Source organism: Oryzias latipes, chromosome 10 (genome assembly GCF_002234675.1).
Source record: "Oryzias latipes chromosome 10, ASM223467v1".
NCBI lineage: Eukaryota > Metazoa > Chordata > Actinopteri > Beloniformes > Adrianichthyidae > Oryzias > Oryzias latipes.
In genome coordinates, this window is record NC_019868.2 from 3,566,244 (window position 1) to 3,587,661 (window position 21,418).

At 43.3% G+C, this 21,418-nt stretch overlaps 1 protein-coding gene across 2 annotated transcripts in view; it reads left to right on the forward strand.

Moving 5' to 3' along the window:
• The window catches only part of fat4 (FAT atypical cadherin 4), a 101,349-nt gene extending 80,480 nt beyond the window's left edge, over positions 1-20,869 (forward strand). The window contains exons 9-17 of one of the 2 annotated variants that reach the window (XM_023959527.1): positions 52-4,401; positions 5,828-5,932; positions 6,206-6,513; positions 9,764-9,849; positions 10,181-10,360; positions 10,708-10,832; positions 11,488-11,705; positions 15,495-15,756; positions 17,953-20,869. In XM_023959527.1, coding sequence (XP_023815295.1) covers positions 52-4,401; positions 5,828-5,932; positions 6,206-6,513; positions 9,764-9,849; positions 10,181-10,360; positions 10,708-10,832; positions 11,488-11,705; positions 15,495-15,756; positions 17,953-19,859 — 7,541 coding nt within the window. In that variant the 3' untranslated portion in view covers positions 19,860-20,869. The remainder of the gene's footprint in view (positions 1-51; positions 4,402-5,827; positions 5,933-6,205; positions 6,514-9,763; positions 9,850-10,180; positions 10,361-10,707; positions 10,833-11,487; positions 11,706-15,494; positions 15,757-17,952) is intronic. The other variant, XM_023959528.1, reaches the window with a different exon arrangement.
• Positions 20,870-21,418: the final 549 nt, after the last annotated feature.

Here is a 21,418-nt window from a genome sequence, read left to right on the forward strand (position 1 = left end):
TCAAATTAAGCAATTGAACCAATAAAAGCTCTTTTCTTGATATTTCTTCAGGGGCCTTGGTTTTTGCTGTCACTGTCACTGATGAGGATGCTGGTTCCAATGCCCAGCTGCAGTATTCACTGATGGGGAGGAATGCTGAGAAATTCAAGATCGACCCAGTAAGAGGTGCCATCACTGCCAGTGAAAGGCTGACTGGAAGTTCAGAGGTTACTTTAGCAGTTCGGGTGAAAGATGGCGGAACTAATCCTAGAACAGATTCAACCACTGTAACAGTGCGCTTTGTTCCTGGAGGAAACTTTCCCATCATCAAGGTGAAGGAGCGACTTTTTTCTTTCCCTGAGAATCAGCCAAACAATCATGTTGTTACAACTGTTACTGGGTCATCTTTGAGGGGCGGACCTCTTTCCTTTTACATTGCTAGTGGCAACCTGGACAACGCCTTTCATATAGACCAGCTCTCAGGAGAATTGTCAATCAGACACCCTCTGGACTATGAGTGCATTCAGAAATACGTCCTGTGGATTGAGGCCCGAGATCAAGGCTTCCCGCCCTACTCCTCCTATGAAAAAGTGGAAATAACGGTCTTAGATGTGAACGACAATCTGCCGGTGTTTGATAAAGATCCCTTCAATGCGGAAATACTTGAAAACCTTCCACCTCAGCAAGTGCTGCTGGTCTCTGCTGTTGATCTCGACAAAGGATCCAATGGACAGCTGGAATATGCCATTATAGATGGTAACAAAGATAACATTTTTAGTATTCATCGAGCTACTGGTGAAATACGAACCAACAGGCCTCTAGACCGGGAGAAGGTGGCACTATACAGTTTAAAAGTGAAAGCCACAGATCGAGGTTCTCCACCCAAAAGCACGTCTGTCAAAGTGCTGGTGAGGGTGTTGGATGTGAACGATAACGCTCCCCGGTTTTCCAAAATTTTTAGTGCTACTGTGGCAGAGAATGCACCTGTGGGTTACACCGTCACCAGAGTCACCACCACAGATGAGGATGCTGGTTCAAATGCCATTAGCAGATACTCACTTACAGATAGTGGTCTTCCATTTAGCATTAATCCAAACACAGGAGACATAACAATCAACAGACCTCTGAACAGAGAAGAAACTGATCACTACATTGTTAAAGTGTCTGCACACGACTCTGGCTGGACAGTCAGCACAGATGTCACCATATTTATAACAGACGTCAATGACAATGTACCCAGATTTACCCGGCCTTCTTACTACTTGGAGTACCCTGAGCTGACAGAGATAGGCTCCCTGGTCACACAAGTTTCTGCTGTTGATCCTGACGAGGGTTTTAACGGCAAGATTTTCTACTTCATTCGATCCCAGTCAGAGTATTTCAGAATCAATGCCAGCACAGGGGAGGTTTTTGTGAAACAGCAGCTAAAATACCAGAACTCCACAGGTGCCAGTAGTTTGAATATAAATCGTCACAGCTTCATTGTGACAGCCTCTGACCGAGCGGTCAAGCCTTTGATAAGTGAGACCACCGTGATTCTAAACATTGTAGACAGCAACGATAATCCTCCCGTGTTTGAGTCACTGAGCTATTTCACTCCTGTCACTAAAAGTGTTAAGGTGGGCACCAGACTGATGAGAGTTGTAGCCCATGACGAAAAAGACTTTGGTCTTAATTCTGAGATTGAGTACCTAATAACAGGCGGGAATAGCTCTAGTAAATTTGTGCTAGATAAAACAAGTGGATGGATCACTGTTTTTTCTTCTCTTGTATCTGAAGTGAATAAAATTTTCCTCATGAACGTCACTGCAAAAGACAAAGGAAATCCCCCTTTGTCTGCTAATACGGCAGTGAGAATTGCAGTCACAGAAGAAAACCACCACACCCCAGAGTTCTCTCAAAGCCAAATTTCCGCTACTGTGCCTGAAAGTCTTGCTGTGGGAACTGCAATAAGGACCGTGTCTGCCAAAGACAAAGACAAAGAAATGAATGGCCTTATCACGTATAATATTACTTCAGGCAACGATAATGGTGTGTTTATGCTTAATAGTAAAACTGGAGTGCTTTCCTTAGCTAACCCTTTGGACTTTGAAGAGAAGCAACAGCATGAGCTTAGAGTTTCAGCCATAGATGGCGGTTGGATTGCAAAAACAAGCTACGTCTCTGTTACAATACAAGTGACTGATGTGAATGATAACCCTCCCATATTTGATCCAGACGAGTACTTTCCCACTGTTCAGGAAAATGTTCCCAGTGGCACTACGGTGGTCAGAATGAATGCCACTGATCGGGATTCAGGGCCAAATGCTGTCATGGCATATGTGATACAGTCATCAGACAGTGACCTCTTTGTAATTGACCCAAACACCGGCATCATCACCACCCAGGGATTCTTAGATTATGAAGCTAAGCAGGTCTACCATCTAACAGTAAAGGCCTTTAACATCCCCGACGAAGACCGTTGCAGTTTTGCCAATGTCAACATTCAGCTTAAGGGAGCCAATGAATATGTTCCCCGCTTTGTTTCCAAACAGTACTACTTTGAAGTCTCTGAAGCTGCTCCAAAAGGCACTGTGGTTGGAGAGGTTTTTGCCAGTGATCGAGACCAGGGGGAGGATGGAGTGGTTTACTACCTTATTTTTGGAAAGAGCAGAAATAAGGGCTTTAGCATCAACAAGAAAACTGGACAGATTTATGTCACAGGTATGCTCGACCGTGAGAAAGAAGAAAAGATTTCACTAAAAGTGTTGGCAAAAAATGCAGGAAGCATTCGTGGGGCAGATATTGATGAAGTGTTTGTGAATATTACTATCCTTGATGCCAACGATCCGCCTGTCTTCACCCAAGATTTGTATGATGTCCAAGTTAGTGAAGGTCTATCACCTGGTGATCTTGTTACTTTTGTGAAGGCGGATGACTCAGACTCTGTACCAAGCTGGAGCAGGTTTTCTTACTTTATTGACCCTGAACTTACTAAAAACATGTTTACTATCAACCCCAAAACTGGCCAGGTGTCTGTAGCTGCAGAGCTGGACAGAGAAACCACCCCTGTGTATAATCTCACAGTCCTTGCTGTGGACACTGGTACACCTCCTGCCACAGGCATTGCTACAGTTATAGTGAATCTGGAAGATATTAATGACAATGGTCCAACCTTGACAACCACTTACGCAGAAGTAATGGAGAACCAGAGAGCTGGCACTGCAGTAGCAACACTAACTGCTTCTGACCCAGATCTACCACCCAACCAAGGTCCATTCCTGTACAGCCTGATGAACTCTGGCCCTGCAAACAACTGTTTTAGCCTCAGCTCCACTGGGGTGCTGACCACTAGTCAGGAAATAGACAGGGAGCAGATTAGTGACTTCTACCTCCATGTTATGATCAAAGACTCTGGGGTGCCTCAAATGTCTTCTACAGGAACTGTTCATGTCAAAGTAAACGATCAGAATGACAACCCTTCAGAGCCACGTTCTTTGGAAATTTTTGTCCACTACTTTGGGAGCTTGTTTCCTGGAGGCTTTTTAGGAAGTGTCAAACCACAAGACCCTGATATTCAAGACAAGTTCCACTGTTCCCTTTCCCCCCCATCGTCCAGCCTCTTCAGCATTCCCCCAGGAACATGTGACCTTAACTCGAAAGCGCGCTCAACAGATGGAACCTTTGAACTGAACATTCACAGCAGTGATGGTGTCCATGGTTCAGTCAGTAATACAGCCACAGTTGTTTTTATGGGCTTCAACAATGCCACAGTGGACAACAGTATTCTCATCAAGCTTCGCTCTGAAGGAGTCAAAAGCTTTCTTACCAACCACTACCTCAGCTTCGTTCGCGTTGCCAACTCCCAGCTAGCAGGACTAGGGACAGGAGTACTACTCTATGGAGCCTATGAGCTCAATAATCAGACCTTCCTAATGGCTGCTGTGAAAAGGGGCCATGGTCAGTATGTGAACCCCAGTGGTGTAGCCACATTCTTTCAGAGTATCAAAGACATTTTAAACAGACACAGTGGGGTCCAAATAGATGCAGTGGACCATGATCCATGCACAAGTAACCCATGCCAGAATGGAGGCAGCTGCAAGAGGCGCCTTAGTGTTGGAGCTGAAATGAAGACAGAAGAAAGTGTCCCTGTTATCCTTGTTTCCAACTTCCCTCTGGAGCCCTACGCCTGCAGTTGTAGGCCAGGATATGCAGGAGCTCACTGTGAGACAGACATCGATGAGTGCAAGCCATTGCCTTGCCACAATGGTGGCACTTGCCACAATCTGGTGGGGGGATTCTCCTGCACCTGTCCAGAGGGTTTCACTGGAATGGCCTGTGAGAGGGACGTCAATGAATGCCTTTCCAATCCCTGTAAGAATGGGGCACTGTGCCAGAACTTCCCCGGCAGCTTCAACTGTGTCTGCAAATCCGGATTTAGAGGTAACGTACACAGGCACATGTACATTCACAGACATACGCGCACATGCACACACCCATACATATACACACACTCGCACGAGTAGCATTTTATTTTTGGTTTTCTGGTAATGCCTGCAGCAGCCGCTCACATGCAGGCAGTAATGTACAGCAGTCGCACACTGTCTTTGGTCCAAAAGAAATATTTGCTTTGAACGTTTCCAAAGGTGTCACATTTGCAGCATTATGGCAAGGCTGTGAAAACAGTTTGGCTTTTTTCTTATAAGCTTAATGCGTATCAGCTTGTCATGCTTGTTTTGACAAAAAGGACAACTCACAGCACGGTGTAGTCCAGTGTTGAGTCTGGGCTCCAGACAGAGTTCGTGGGTTTCACATTTCATTTTGTGCCTCGGTGCACGTGCAGCATTGACCACACACAGACTGCACTCACAGATTTCTTAATCAAGCACTTCAGATCTAGCTTACTGTTTGACAAATGACCAGCATCACGAAATGTCCAATAAGGTATTTTCATTTGGAACTGTAATGAATGCACTCCATCATTGGCCGTGGTAAAAGAGTGCATTTTAAGTGGAAAACACTGCACAGTAAATTGGATTCTGTATAATGTCCAGGTTCTGACTGCAGCATCTGAAAGACATTTTCAAAGTGAGCTGTAGAAAGCAATTAGCCTCATTACTGTCCTTTTTTATTATGAGGATAAAAAATGGCCGCAGATCTTTGAGTTTTGCAAAGATGGATGATCCTCCCGCTCCAAATGCACTTATTGACTTACAGTAGTTTGTGCGCCCTCGGTGTGAACTCTGAACCTCTTCCTGTTTTCCCTGGCTGATTTTTGGCAGCAGATTCCATCTCCATCAGTAAATTGTTCTAGGGATTTATAGCATCAAATATGTTTTCAGAGTTCACTGTCAGGCTCTTGCTGTTGCACCATGTGTCACCTATTATTGATGCATGTTATTTTTACTGTCAGTGCCACATTCCTGACCATGATGTTTAACCTCTCCGCTCATTACAATTGTCTGCATGTGTGGCAGCTGTTCACATACATTTCAGCTGTTTGCTTCCACAAGAAAAACTCAAATGGGATTTGATTTTGCAGTCATTAGGAAACCTGATTGTTCCTAGTGAGAAGTATTAAATTAGATCATTAAGTTTCAAGAAGTCATGTGAATAAAATGATGTAATTTTGGGAAAGTGTTGTTCATTGCAAAATATTGTTCTTCATATAAAAACATTGAACTAAAACACATAATGTTACCCTTACGCCTTTTTATGTTGTATTCATCATGGTTGCATGGACATGTGAAGCATGCTGTCAGAGTAATGCTTTCAGTCTTTTTGATGTGTTTCTCAGCTGTCATGACAGTCATGCAGGATGTTCTGTGTTTGTCTGCCATCTTTCATTTGTCTTGTCCTGTGAATCCAGGAAAATCTTGTGACTCCATCGTCAACCACTGTGAGTGTAACCCTTGTTTTAATGGCGGCTCCTGTCGAAATCGGGTCGACGGATATTATTGCCACTGTCCATTTGGTAAGTAAAAACAAGTGGCGCCTACAGCGTTAAAGAAGCAAATTCCCTTAAAAAATGTACACAATCAATATACTGCGAGAAAGAATAATTAGTTCTCTGATTTTAATAAATGTCAACATTTCTCTCCATTTTTTGTGATTTTTAATTTGTGATGAAAGAAGGTTTTTGGCTGGAAATCAAAAGCAAATTAGGAAGAAATCCATCTGAAACTGTTTGTGAAAGCGTTTTTTACAGCAGAGCCTGAATGTGACGCCTCTGTGGTCTTTTCTTCAGGGGTTTTCGGCAAACACTGTGAACTGAACAGCTACGGTTTTGAGGAGCTCTCATACATGGAGTTTCCATCGCTGGATCCCAACAACAACTACATATACATCAAGTTTGCAACCTTGAAGAGCAACGCGCTGCTAATGTACAACCACGACAACCAGACTGGAGACAAAGCTGAGTTCTTGGCTTTGGAGATCTTTGAAGGCCAGATGCGGTTCTCCTTCAACTTAGGCAGTGGAACCTACAAACTGATGACCACCATCAAGGTTTCAGACGGACAGTTCCACACCGTCATCGCCAGGAGGGCCGGCATGGTAAGATCTTTTGGCATAGCAGAAGAGTTACTTCCTCAGGCGACTAGTTAGTTAATGCCATGATTGAGTTACCCATTCGGTTCTAGATCAACCTCTGAAATGCAGTTTCTCTGAGGAGCAAAAATCCTGTGATCGTCAACTCAGTTTAAAAAAATTATTTACTTGAAAAGGTACAAATGGATAAATTAATGGGTTCTAATTTTTGAGTTTTACCCGACATCTGCTGACTCCAATGTGGCTAACAGAACATACACACGCATGTATGTAGGCATGCATGTGTGCTTAACAGAGATGCACAGAGAGTTGACAGCATTATTAACTGAAAGTGTCTGACAGCCGTAAAACAGAGGTGCACCACGTCAAAGGGAGGAACAAAGTTTGAGGTTTGAATTTGAATTAGTATTTATTTCAGCTCCTTCTAAAGACAGCCTCATCCTGCTTGGTTCTGACCTGAGGGTTAGCAGATCTCAGAGGCTTTGTGAACATCTAGGAGACATAACAAGTATTGGCTTTCTGAGTGGTTTATGAGCACGACTTTTAAAAGGCCTGAGCTAAGAGAGGAACTAATCCAGAAAGAGGAGAACGAGCAGTCTCCAGTGCTGGAGTGCCTGTTTGGTTAGTTTCAGAAGGGAGTGTTGTTCTCCTCATCTTGACCTGGTTTTTGAAGAAGTTTGCCTTTTTCTTATCTCATGTCCTTAGTACATGGAAGACAAGGAAGGTTGGAGATGTACTGCTGATCTCTATCTGACCTGAAAAAATGCCCCCAGTCTCAGTAAAACATAAAACAATCAAAAATTGTCCATCCCTCCATATTTTAACCCGCTGTATCCCTTTCGGGGTTTCGGTGCTGGAGGAGGGCCACTGATGGACCCGTCAGCTTTTAGGGAGTGAAGCGTCTCCAGAAGATCAGTGAAATCCTTCTCCAGACCTCTGACTGTTGCTTGGTAAAGTCCATCGGCAATGTCTCCGACAGTCAGCTGTTTATCCAGAGGTTTGCAGTTGTTTCTCAGAAACCATGTATTTAGCAAAGCATATAGTCTGGGTTCACATTTAACAGTAAAATCACCCGCAGGGAAAGGCTGAGGTCCAGATGATTGCTCCCCCTGGGGCATTTCTTAGCCTGTGTTATAAGGGGGAAAGGTTTTCTGGGTCATCCAGAAAAGACCAAAGGTCTTCCAGAGTGGTGTAAATCTGTTGTGAAATTGTGGTTTTTGAGAAAGTTGTGTTAATTTTCCTTTTTCCCGATGTCTGCTGTGTGTGTGTGTGTGGGTGTGTGTGTGTGTGTGTGTGTGTGTGTGTGTGTGCATGCTCAAGGCCGATGAGGCTCTTCGCCTGAATGGTAGAGCTGCCAGTATAATCTAAGATTTCAGGCTGGGGCTCCGGTCAGTCCTTGACCTCCCTTTCCCCAGGGATGTGATTTATTCTTTGGCTTTGTTCCATGACCATTCCATAGTGGAAAATACTCACAGATTTATTGTAAGACAGGACCCCCCGCCCTTTTTTTGGAGCCTCATCAGAGTGCTCATGTTCTCTGTTTCCATGGTTAGGTGGTATCGTTCCGTACAGTCCGATAACATCACAGCTGATAAATCTGTAATTTCAGAGCGGCAAACTTCTGAATGAGAATTCTGGAAAAGAATCACATTGTGCAGCTTCAGACATTCAGGAACAGGTTTGACAAAAATCTGAAGTTCAGCTGTTTAACTTTCATAGCTGTTGACAAAAACAAAGTACGAAAGCAGAGAAACTGAACACACCAGTACTCGCCTGCATATATTATGGTTCAGCAGGGTCATACTGTCCTGGGGGACTCGGACCGTTGTGGTTCTGGTTGACTTGAGTCCCAGCTGAGGTGGAACGTGGCTGTCAGGGCTTTTCAACACTTTCACACACTTTTCCGGACGGTTTCCTCCTCAGAACATTTGTCTGCTCCCTGCAGCATCACTCCTCTGTTGAACATGGAGAAAGAAGGAGAAACGGCTGTCCCGATCAGATAATAATACTACAAGGGTCTGAACTGTAGAGGTAAAGACGAAGTCTGCCCTTTTATTTTGAACAGCTTCTAACTCGGATGCCTGGAATCGGACTTCTTACAGCAATGCAGGAGAATATTTTCTCAAATGCTTTTCTCACATTTTTTTAAATAAATACAAGTCATTTTTTTAAACAATTTTAACTTTAAACTTTAAAAAAGAAAAAAAATGAAAAGTACACAAAACAATTGAAATACCTTCTTCATAAGTCACATCAAAGTTCCTCAGCAAAATCCATAAAACTGGTCTAAGAAACCTCAGCTGGCACAGAAACTCGACAGCATAACTGTGGACACAGCAGGGCTGCACACGACAGACAGACTGAAAAAGTTTCTGTAGTCTGAAATCATGTGGTTTCATTGTCAAGGTGGCTGAGTCCTCCAAGGAGCACTCATTTCAGCTGCTTGGATCTGGGATCTTCTCCTTTTGGTCATGACCCAAAGCTCATGAACACAGATGAGGGCAGGAACACAGATTAACCAGGAAATCCTGAGCTTTGCCTTTTGACTCAGATACTTCTTTACTTTAGGAGATCAGTGCAGCGACTGCATTAATGCAGCTGTCAATCTCACTCCATCCTCCCCTCACTCATAAACTAGATACCTAAAGACCCATTCCGTCCATCTTTTGATCGATTTTCAAAGTGTTCCCAGTGGTGTTTTAATTAGGATTATTAGTCAAAATCAAAAACCGGTGTTTTTTTCTAGGACAAAGTTTCTTCAGAGCAGCAGGAATTCATTAGAAATTCACCTTTGAGGTTGTGGGTGGGACTGTTGCTGTGAAGTAAACCTGCCCACTTCCCATCATCCATCTGCTTACGTGCTTTCCCACTAGCTTACAGCCCCTCACAACCCCAACCTAACATTACTGGTGCAACAAAGTTGTGTTGCACCTGCTGTAAAGTTGTGAGCCAGATTCCAGCTCAGAAAATAACAAGTAAAAAACACCAAAAGCAGCATTTTCAGCAAAATTAGTCTGTAAACTGCTCCTCTTGGGGCAGAAGCTCCCCACCTGCCCTGTGAGGGAAATCCACCTTTTTCCAGTTGAGAATGATGGCCTCCGACTTGTGGGTGCTAATTCTCCTTCCAGACGCTCCAGTGCATTCTGAAGGCCCTGGTTTGAGGATTCTAAGATGCTAATTTTCTGATAAACCGTTTGCTGAGTAAAGGAGGTCACATGACGTAATCATGTGTGTGCATTGCGTGTGTTCTGTGAAGGCTGCGTCTCTGACGGTGGACCTGTGTGGCGATGACCAGGAGCCCGGTTACTGTGCTGTGAGCAACGTGGCGGTTCACACTGACTGGTGAGAAAATCAAAGAGTAATTTAATGTGACTTCAGGCAGAATGTGTTTGATCCTCTCACATCTGACAAAAGACACAGAAACCATTAAAACTTTAATCTAATTCACATCTTAGTCCCCAACCTTCCCTTATAGAAGACAGAGCTGAAAAGAGGAAACATGAAATAATAACACAATTTAGTCAGCGTGGAAGAACAGACTTTCTCTACTCCTCAGTAACAGTTGCTGGAGAAGTTGGACCCTCTCCATGTCTTGTGTTGTCATGTTTTGCATGTGTGTTTGAATGAGTCCTTGTGTGTTCAAGTGCACTCAGGTGTGTTTGTGCTCCTGCAGGATTCTTGATGTGCAGCCCAACAGGCTCTCGGTTGGAGGCGTTGGCTCCATTGAGCCACTGCTTCATCGGCGTGGACAGGTCGGCACCCACGACTTTGTGGGCTGCATCATGGAGCTGGCGGTGAACGGCCGGCCGCTGGAGCCCAGTCAGGCGCTGGCGTCCCGTGGCATCACTGAAAGGTTTGCACCCAACCCCCCCTTCTCATTTCCAACCTCCTTGACTCTCTGTGTGGAGATCTGAGACTGTCCATGGAAGGATTTTTTTAGACACAGATAGTGGATTTTTGATGGGAAAGAGTGAATCCCAGAGAATTTCTTCCTTTCTGTTTCTTTGTGAAACGTGAAGCAAAAGCAGATCTTTTAAGATGCTAATGTTGGAGGCTTCTTTGTAGGTTTTTGTTTATCGCCCTGGGAGAGGAACCGCAGCTCTGCTCATCATTTGGAGTTTCTTTTTGGGGCAGCACACTGCTGTGCTCGCTTGTCACACGGTCACTCTGACTGTCAGTTTTGGACCATTGTGTCTGCAGATGTCCGAGACTGGAAGGAGCCTGCACAGGCAGCCCCTGCAGACATGGAGGCACCTGCGTGGACCGCTGGTCCTGGCAGCAGTGTCAGTGCACGGAGGGTTTCACCGGCAGCTTCTGTGAGAAATGTGAGTGTTTGCCTCTGAATGGCCTTTTATGTTGACTCTGCTGCACACAGGAAATAATAAATATTTATCATTGATCCTCAGGAGTCACTAAACTGTAGCATGAGGCTCAGAATGAAGTGCATTTGTGCCTGACAGCTTTATTTTAAAAGCTCCTTATTTCATAAATCCTCAGGGTTGACTTCCTTTTACTTAAAATAGATAAGCAGCAGCTTCTACTTACTGAGACTTTACAACAGTCCAGTGCCAAAAACAAAATTAACATGTGAGACTTAATCAAAATCTGGGAAGTGTGTGTTATTCAGAAAATGACATATCAAAACAATCCTCTGGTTTGTTTGGTGAAATAACAGAGCACAGATTCATAAATGTGCCAACACGTCTGGACTGAAGGAGCTTTTCTTCTGGATCCTGGGACAGTATATTTACACAAACAGCATTATTACTATGATGTCAGATTCTGGCTGTCACACATCACATGATAAGATCAAAAACGTTGTCAAATTTCGGTGTCATGGTGGCTTTCTGGGTTAACGGTTGGGTTATGTTTACCTGCTGTGTTGTTGGACATGAAACTTTAGACTTGAACAGTATGAATTGAAGTGGAGGCAGAAATTTTTAACACAACTCTTGTGATCTTTTCCTGTCTCTGATCCAGACATGTCGGCAGACACCGCCTTGACTCTGGACGGTACCGGTCGCCTGGATTACTCACTAAAGCAGGGCCCCAAACGTGACGCCCTGCTAAGGCAGACGCACAGGGGCGTGGCCCCTGACAACTCCCAGCCCAGCAGCTTGGAGGTCAAGTTCAGAACCCGTAGCAAAACCGGCGTTGTGCTGCACGTCCGCGAGAACAGCAACTACACCACTGTGAAGGTGAGGGCTTCAGGTGTCTGCTATGGCTTGGAAAAAAAGGTTCAGTGAGGCAGAAGTTCTGAAGTTTTATGCTGAATAGTGTAACATTCTGACTGAGGTCATGTTTAGGATATGTACCTTTGTGGATTAGATTGCATCTTGGATAATATTATATTCTGAACAAAGATATAGACATCAGTCAGATTTCTGCTCTGAAGAACATTGATCAGGTTAGTTGCATTCTGTCTCTGTCATGACTTATCATCCAATCCCAGGACGCATACATGTCCCGTCAGTGTAAAGCACAGACATGGCGTAAGGCCTTCTAGCTGGCCTTGGTGTCACAGACTCCAGATGTGATTGGTGATTGCAGCTCTCTGTCTCTGCTGCTTACAGCCCACTGCAGCCTGCTCTGTGGATTCTGAAGGTCTGAACAGATTTCATAGAACCTCACAACACAAGACAGCTGAGATACGATTGAACCAAATCTCAACTATAAAGTAATGTCATCCCCTCGACCAAGTAGACATTGTACTACATGAACAGAACAGAATATGAAGAAGAAATACACTTTTGTAAATATGTTAAGCCCAGCAAAGCTGGGTAATATGAGGTAATATTCTGGTTAAAGTAATATCCTGAAAAGGGGTTTACATGAAATGCAGCATGACTGAACCTGCAGCAAATTGCTGCTCTGGAGCATTTTGACTGGTTGTGACATCACCAAGCCAGGTGTCTCTGAACATGAACAAAGAGGCAGCTGACCATTGGAGAACACTCAGTCAATCTGTTCTAGAGCCGAGGACCCCCCCCCCCCCCCAAACCCTCTTTTTAAGCACAATGTTAAGATCCAAAATATAGGTAGAAGTTATTTTATCTAGCTATTGAGGCCAAAAGGAAGTTTTGGACCCTGATGGTAATTATTGTTGGTTGTAAAGGAATATAGTGGATTCTATCAATGGATGGATGGATGGATGGATGGATGGATGGATGCATGGATGGATGAATGGATGGATGGATGGATGGATGGATGGATGGATGGATGGATGCATGGATGCATGGATGGATGGATGGATGCATGGATGCATGGATGATGGATGCATGGATGGATGATGGATGCATGGATGGATGATGGATGCATGGATGGATGCACGGATGGATGGATGGATGCATGGATGGATGATGGATGCATGGATGGATGATGGATGCATGGATGGATGCACGGATGGATGGATGGATGCATGGATGGATGATGGATGCATGGATGGATGATGGATGCATGGATGGATGCACGGATGGATGGATGGATGCATGGATGGATGAATGGATGGATGGATGGATGGATGGATGGATGGATGGATGGATGGATGGATGGATGGATGGATGGATGGATGCATGGATGCATGGATGGATGGATGGATGCATGGATGCATGGATGATGGATGCATGGATGGATGATGGATGCATGGATGGATGATGGATGCATGGATGGATGCACGGATGGATGGATGGATGCATGGATGGATGAATGGATAAATGGATGGATTTATGGATGGACAGACGGATGGATGCTAGTAATAATGGTGTGTGGAGTGAACAAAGACTGACACATATATGTTAAATGTTTTTTGCTTCCTCCAGCCTATTTTCATTTATTCTGCATTAACATTAACCAACATAAATGGCACGACTGGTTGGGAAACTGTGGGAGAAAATCATACCAACCTTAATCCTGGCGGATTATTTTGTGCTTTTTAGTTTAGCCATTCCACAATAATGTTGAGTTTTTTTGTTTTTTGCATCCTGGATCAGAAAGTCTGTGGTCCAGTGAATTGTTTAGAGGCACGAAGCACCATGACATCACAGTCTTTGGCATCTCCTGCAGCCTTTAAATGAAGCTCACAGTGCAGACCCTAAAGTTGCGTTTGGACCCAGTGGAGGTTATGTCAGCTGGATAATAATTAGGCTCCCTCTGCAGGGGGGGGGGGGGGGTTAAGGTTTACTGCACCGATTTTAACAGCTCCCTCCAGATGGGTGGGTGCTGACATGGATCAGAAGAAGCCGCTTCTAATCACCATCAAACCTCCAACATGGCTGCCTGGTGATGCTGCACTTTTACTGCACAGCATGTATTTTGTAATCAAAAAGTGTCCATAATCCTTTCAAACTTGGATTCCCGGCACCTGCGTGTGCATGTTCCTGACCTCGTGCACGCCAGTCATCACTACACGCTTTAAACAGCAAGAAAACTCTTTCTAAGACTCCGCCCCTCTTTAGCCTCAGAGCCCTCTTCCTCTGACTGACGCTGGGCAGTTACCCAAAGAGGCCCAAACTTTCATTCATCCTCTTCAATTTTCCTGTCAGACACCCCCCTCCCTCCCTCCTTTTCACTCCAGTGAAGCCGTCTCGCTGCAGCAACAACCTTCCTTACAGGATTTTCTTTTCTGGCTCTGAGCAGCTTCTGGTCCTCATCAAATCATCATCATCACAACTTCTTAAAGGGTGTAGAAAGTCTGACAGGAGCAATGCAGAAATGCTATAGTTCCTCCAACATGTGTCCATGTTGGAGGAACTATATAAACTTTAGAAAGAAAGCAGGATGTGGAACCGATAAAGCCATAATTGTTTTTCCATCCTTGGAGTCCTCCGTCTTCTTTGGCCGTGGACGCTTTCTGCTTTTCCAATTTAAAGCATCCGGAAGCTACTTCTCATTGCTCTGGAGTCTTTAAAAAGTTTAGGAACACGATTAGTTTTCCATCAAAATAGGGAGATTATGACATTACCATACACTCAGAAAGAAGGAGCCTCGCTATGATTTCTTTAAAGAAATGTTGTGCTTTGGGGTCATCACTTCTCTAATACAAAGTGCCTCACAAACTTAAATAAATTCAGAAGCTTTACTAAAGACAAAAGGAATCCAACCCTTCCTGTCAAAGCTAATTATCTGCGTTATTTGCATTTTTCAATGCAGGTGTTTTGATGTTGTTCACATTCTGGATGGAACTTTCTTAAATTCCCCTTTTGTAGTTTTTCTGTGCTCCTGCAGACGGCGACACGCTTAGAATCAGCGAGCTGCCATCAAAGCATGGAAAACTGCACACCAGCACTGGCTCAGCTGCTGAAACAAAGACATGACTGGCAGCCAGAGGAGGTGGAGCCAGTAGAGAAATGAGTTGCCAGACAGATTATTCTACTCTCTTGGCAGTCAACAAAAAAATGTGTCAGCATTTAATCACTGACAAAATGTTTTTGACCAAAAGAAAGGCTTTTGTTCGAAAACAAAAATGGGCACCTCTTTTTTTTGCACCTGGTATAATCTGAGAGTCTGATGTTTCTCCTTCACACAACCAAAAGATGGAAAATGCTTCATGCACGTCACTTAAAAGGACAAACATTTGAGAATTTAGGCACTTTAGTTTGTTAAGCCAGCAGAGGCTAGTGCAGTGTGAGACCTACAACCATCAGGTCACAGATACAGGTTCAGGTACAGTCAGAGTCCGGCTGTGGTCTGAAGGTTCTGCCAAACCACTGCAGAAGTGTTATGGCTGCAGTGTTAGAAGGGTGGCGCTCTGTGGATTAATGTTAGAGATGGTAATGTTTCCTCAATTACATTCTCATAGCTTTGGACTGAGATGAGCAGGAGCTCCTGAAATGTAATTTGCCTGTATTTGGTTTAGTTAAGATGACATGCAATGTGTTAAGCACAAATGCTCTGACCCTGAATAACTCGGGTCCTTTTCTTCATCCTTACAGTTAGCCAACAAAGCCACAACTCTTCTCAAAGCTCTTTTTTGTTATTGTTTTTCTCAGCTGAAGAGCGGTAGCATCCTCTACATCTCAGATGCTGGCGTTGGTGGGAAGGTAGAGCGCACCGTGAGTGATATGGCGCTCTCAGACGGTCAGTGGCACACACTCCGGCTGGTGAAGAATGGCTCATCCACTGAGATCCTGGTGGACAGCAGCCTTTCAAGAGTCATCCAGCACCCCACTCAAGACTTTGGAGGTCTCAACGTTCTGACCATTTCGTTGGGGGGGATTCCACCAGGAGCACTTCCTCAGAAAACAGGAGCAGGTGAGACACTCTTCCTCCATGTTTTATTTCTTTTTTTTCTGTCCATTTCATTATCTTCAGTGCATGCTTCCCTTTCAGACTAATTCAGCCGAATCCTGACAGAAATGAGTCTTTGTTCAGGACACGAGTCAGAACAGGTCACCTGAATGAATTATACTGTTAGTATCTGAAGATTGGGATCATGAAAGGCAGCAAGATTCAAGCAGCATTTGGAAATGAAGCTTTTCTTACTCCCTTCACCACGTTAACCCTTGTGCTATCTTAGATGACCCCCACCCTTGCATTGGCATGTTCTCCCTACCATGACTAAGGTGGATAAAGGTGGAAAGATTTCATGTAATCCATGGACACCAGTGAAGATCACAAATCATTGAAGAAAAAAGATTCAGAGCACTGTCTAGTGGGTCTAGATGACCCAACTCCCAATGTTAAAGTGCCTAGGATAGCACAAGGGTTAAAAGGGAAGACTTAATCCAACTTTTATTAACAGTTTCCTCAGATATATGTATATATATATATATATATATATATATATATATATATATATATATATATATATATATATATATATATATATATATATATATATATATATATATATATTTGTTATATTCACATTTTGTCAGTGCTGTCTCCAATGCATCGAAAATAACATTTTGCAAATTCAAGTAAGTTAAGTTTTTTTCTGAAAACTCTGATCTGCCGTTGTCTAAAAGCAAGATCCAATAGGTCAGAATCATCAAACTGATCTAAACTATCCTCCACTGTTATAGTCTACTCAATTTTCCAACATTGTAGATCATTATAACCTCCTGGCTCCCAGAGAAAAACATATAGGGTGGGATTGGGGTGGGGGAAAATCCTTTGTAGACACCAAAGGGTTATTCAGTATAATCAGTAGTAGTATACTGTTGGGTGAATGCGAGTTGCACCCTGGACGAATCATCGGACCATCAACAACAGTGGAGAAAAAACTCCTTTTAAATTTAAGAATAAAAAGAAACTGCCATCAGAACCAGACTCAATATAGATGACACATCAGTTGTCACCAGATATTTATCTTGGCTGTAGATGGGTGGTGTGCTCATGAAGGCCGTAGTTTGGTTGTCCTCGTGTTCATAAAAGTGATTTCCAATCATGGTACTTAGAACACATATTCCTGTAAGTTTTAAATGATTCTCCGCTTAAATACACCTGATTCAGCTCATCACTAACTTTTGCAGACTTTAGACTGACAGTAATTAAAGTCAGGCATGTCAATCTGATAGAAGACGTGCTCTTAGAACCAGGGTTTGGAAACACTGGTGTTGTTTGTGTCCTACATTTATTTCTGTAAAAAGATTCCAAACTTGCATCCTCTGCAATGTGATTGTGTTTGAGTTGGGGTATGCACTTTATGGGCTAACAGAAAATTCATGTTTGGATTAGGAAAATCAATTTTCATATAGGCTTGTAGAGTAAAAATATAGCTAGACTAGAAAAACAAACAAGCCAGGAACCATCAAAGTTCTTTAGTTTAAGTCTGGAGATGATTGAAAGAGAGAAGGTAACAAAAAAAAGTGAAACTAGCATTTCAAAGGAGGGAGAAAAAAGGTTTTACTATGTACTAATATGGTAAAAATGGACTGTTGGGAAGATTTGTTAGTCCGTTTCAAACACTGAAACAAATCATCTCTCAGTATGCAAACCTGCAGCACAATGCAGGCTAACCAATCTGTACTTCAGTGGTTTACTCAAGAGTTTTGCTTAGGTTTTACTCACTTTTATGAACTTGTTTTTACAGAAAAAAATAACAGGAATTAATGTGCACTGGAATTTGACATGGGTAGTGTGGTGCTTTTAGGCACTAGCTGTAAAATAGAATAGTCAAAGCAACGGAAACAGTTAAAAACTTTCATTTGATCCATCTTGTACAATGGCTTTGTCAAGGGTTTCTCTTCTAAAGGATGTCATATTTTCTCTGAAATTGCACAATGATTGATACATTTTTACAGTAAAACATTTGCTTTGTTTGACAATTTTTGCATGTTAAAAAAATATTAATTTTTTATTTTATTCCTGCAACTTCCAGATTCTACTGGTTGTAGCAAAAGATCATCAGCATTGGAGGACTCATCGATATTAAGATAATTCGGGATGGCTGCTCCTCCTACAGTCTTTCTCTGTTAACTGGCTTTTTCTACTGTTCCATTACAGGCTTTGACGGCTGCATGGCATACGTGAAGTACAATGGGGAGAACCTACCATTTACTGGGGAGCACAACCTTGTTACCTCAACCAAGAGCAGTTCATCTGTCAAAATTGGCTGCAGAGGCCCTAACTTGTGTGAGAGTAGCCCATGTTGGGATGGGCTCATGTGTGTAAATGAGTGGTACACATACCAGTGCGTCCCACCTGGTGACTGCAGCTCCAATCCCTGCCAGAATCATGGCAGCTGTGTGCCGGGCCCCAGCTCTGGTTTTACCTGTGTCTGCTCTGAGTTCTATGCTGGCAAGACCTGTGAGACATTGGTGGCCTGTCTGGGTGTGCAGTGTCCTCAAGGTACTATTTGCAGCACAGGCAGCAATGGTGGATTTATCTGCAGCCCAAGCCCCACAATCGAGTCAATGGTCCTTCCCATCTGGGCAGTGCCAGCAATTGTTGGCAGCTGTGCCACTGTTCTTGCCTTAGTGGTACTTAGCCTGATCTTGTGCAATCACTGTAAAGGCCGAAACAAGACAAAAGTGCCAAATGAGCCCAGGGACAAGAAACCCAAGGAGAAGAAGAAGAAAAAGAAGAAGGGTAGTGAAAATGTAGCCTTTGACGATCCAGACAACATCCCTCCATATGGAGATGACATGACGGTACGAAAGCAACCAGAAGGAAACCCAAAGCCAGATATCATTGAACGGGAAAACCCTTATCTGATTTATGATGAAACTGATATTCCTCACAATAATGAGACCGTCCCAAGTGCTCCATGTGCCCCCTGTAATGGCCCAGATGCAGATATTGAGCATTATGACATAGACAATGCCAGCAGTATTGCCCCTTCAGATGCTGACATCATCCAACATTATAAGCAGTTCCGTAGCCACACACCCAAGTTCTCCATCCAAAGACACAGCCCCCTGGGCTTTGCCAGACAGTCTCCGTTACCACTTGGAGCAACAAGCTATACCTACCAGCCTCAGTTTACTCAAGCTCTGAGATCCACTCCACTCAGCCACTCTCATTCAGCTTGCCCTACCCCAAACCATCTGTCCAGACACTCTCCAGCCCCCTTCACCAAGCCTTCCTCCTTCTACCACAACACTTCTACCAGAGAACTCAACCTGTCTCGCCGTGAGGGCAGCCCAATGGACATGCACAATGACATGTGCCAACCACCCCCCATGTTTAACTATGCCACAAGGTTGGGAAGGCGCAGTAAGAGTCCACAGACCATGAGTGGCCATGGTCATTCGTCCAGGCCTGGAAGCCGTCTGAAGCAGCCAATTGAGCAGATCCCCTTGGAAACTGGGCCACCTGTTGGACTATCTATTGAGGAGGTGGAGCGGCTGAACACTCCACGACCAAGAAACCCCAGCATATGCAGCGCAGACCATGGGCGCTCCAGTTCTGAGGAAGACTGTCGCAGGCCTTTGTCTAGGGTTCGCAACCCAGCTGACGGCATCCCTGCCCCAGAGTCGTCTTCAGAGAGCGACTCACATGACTCCTTCACCTGCTCAGAGATGGAGTATGACCGGGAAAAACCTGTTTCCTACAGCTCCCGCGTCCCTAAGCTGTCTCAAGTCAATGAGTCAGATGCTGATGATGAGGACTATGGTGGGAGACTCAAGCAGAGGCGGTATTCAAGTCGACGGGCTGAAGGAGGCCCTGCTGTTGTTCAAATGCCCCCTACTGAGCAACATTACACTCTTTCCCACAAACTGGGGCATCAAGCTGGAGGCTTCAACTGGGACAATCTGTTAAACTGGGGCCCCGGCTTTGAACACTATGTAGATGTGTTCAAGGATTTAGCTTTGCTTCCTGAGAATGCGGCAGCAAAAGACATTGAGATGAACAGTGGGGATGGCTCTGTGACTATTCTAAATGAAGGAGAAGCTGAGCAATATGTATGAGACTATTTATTACTATCTGTAGATAGTAGATGTAGATGTTGCATGGAGGTTACATTCTCCATTCAAAAATGAAGGTTGTACATTTTGAAAGATCATCCGTTTTTTTATATATTATTCAGTATAAAATGACAACTTTCAATGCAGTAAGGCTGAAAAACAATTTTTGTAAATTGAAAAGATTTTAGTTCCACCTCAGATTAGTTTGCTATCTTTTCTGGGTTCAGGCTGAACATCTATTTGTACTTGTCTCATCATGTGACACAGAGAAGCTCTGAAACAGAGCCAAGTCCAAATTCAGTTCAAAACTACAAAGCTCCATTCACATTGTCCCGGTTAAACACGGTTAATCTTTCCATTCTCATATAGTCTTTTTTTTAATTTTCTGAAACTGTTGCACATGTCCTGGATGTGACTCCACCTGGCAGGAGACAGATCCAAAACCTCTTTCTGTCTTCAATGGAGAGCCCTCTCCTTAAAAACTGGCTAAATACACAGAAATGAGATGTAATTTGGTCTACTGCCTTACAGACATTTGAGGATTGGGGGAAAAACTTTGCCCTTCTGTTTTTTGGGCGGAACAAAGGAATCTTTTTGAGTGTTATTTGTAAAAAAAAAAGTGTAAGAATAAAAATAAAAATGATAACAGTCTGAACAGTCAAGTGTCTTTGGAGCAACTACAAGTGTTGATGACTGAAACACAATGAGCTTGAGTACATGTTTTGTCATGAGAAATCATGGAGTTCTTTTTCATCCTGTTAACGTCTTTATTTTGACATGTTTGATTTTTACATTTTTGTATTGTTTATTAACTTAATTACCTATGCTATGTTTTTACGGATATTTTCTTATGATAAAATGTTTGTTCTTCCTTTTAAGGAAAGTAAGAAGGATGACTTATTTTTACATTTGCTACATGTAATATTAGTATTTTCCACTTTTGATAAAACTGTAACATGCTGTCTACTTTGTACCTATAAAAAGCCAATAACAATTAAAAAGTATTTATTTAATTGTCTTTCTTTCTTAAAAAAGCAGGACGTCCTTTACACAAAACCTCAACAAATGTTAAAAAAAACCTAAGGTAGTCTAACCTAGACTCAGATGAAATTATGACTTAAATCACATATTTAAATTAAATTTCTCAAATATCGAGCCACAACAAATGCTAACCCCCCTCCCCCCACCCATAATCATTTGAGGCCACAGTGACAGGGCCTAGTCCAGTAAGATAAGAGTTTTTTTTCTTTCCCCTATTTGAACATAAAGTGACACACTCTTAGACACATCTAATTCTTGTGTTATTAATGTAGGGATATTTTTTGTGTCACGTTTTGGAGCAATACTAATTTGTTGGGTTATTATTGTATCATTTGAACCCAAATTATGTTTTTTCCTGAGTTAAAGTAACCTAGAAAAAAAATAGTCCCTTTTTAAGTTGGGTTAAAACCACCCAACCTGGTTTATTTGCCCCACCTTTACATTGACGTGTTCTCCCTACCATGACAAAGGTGGATAAAGGTGGAAAGATTTCATGTAATCCATGGACACCAGTGAAGATC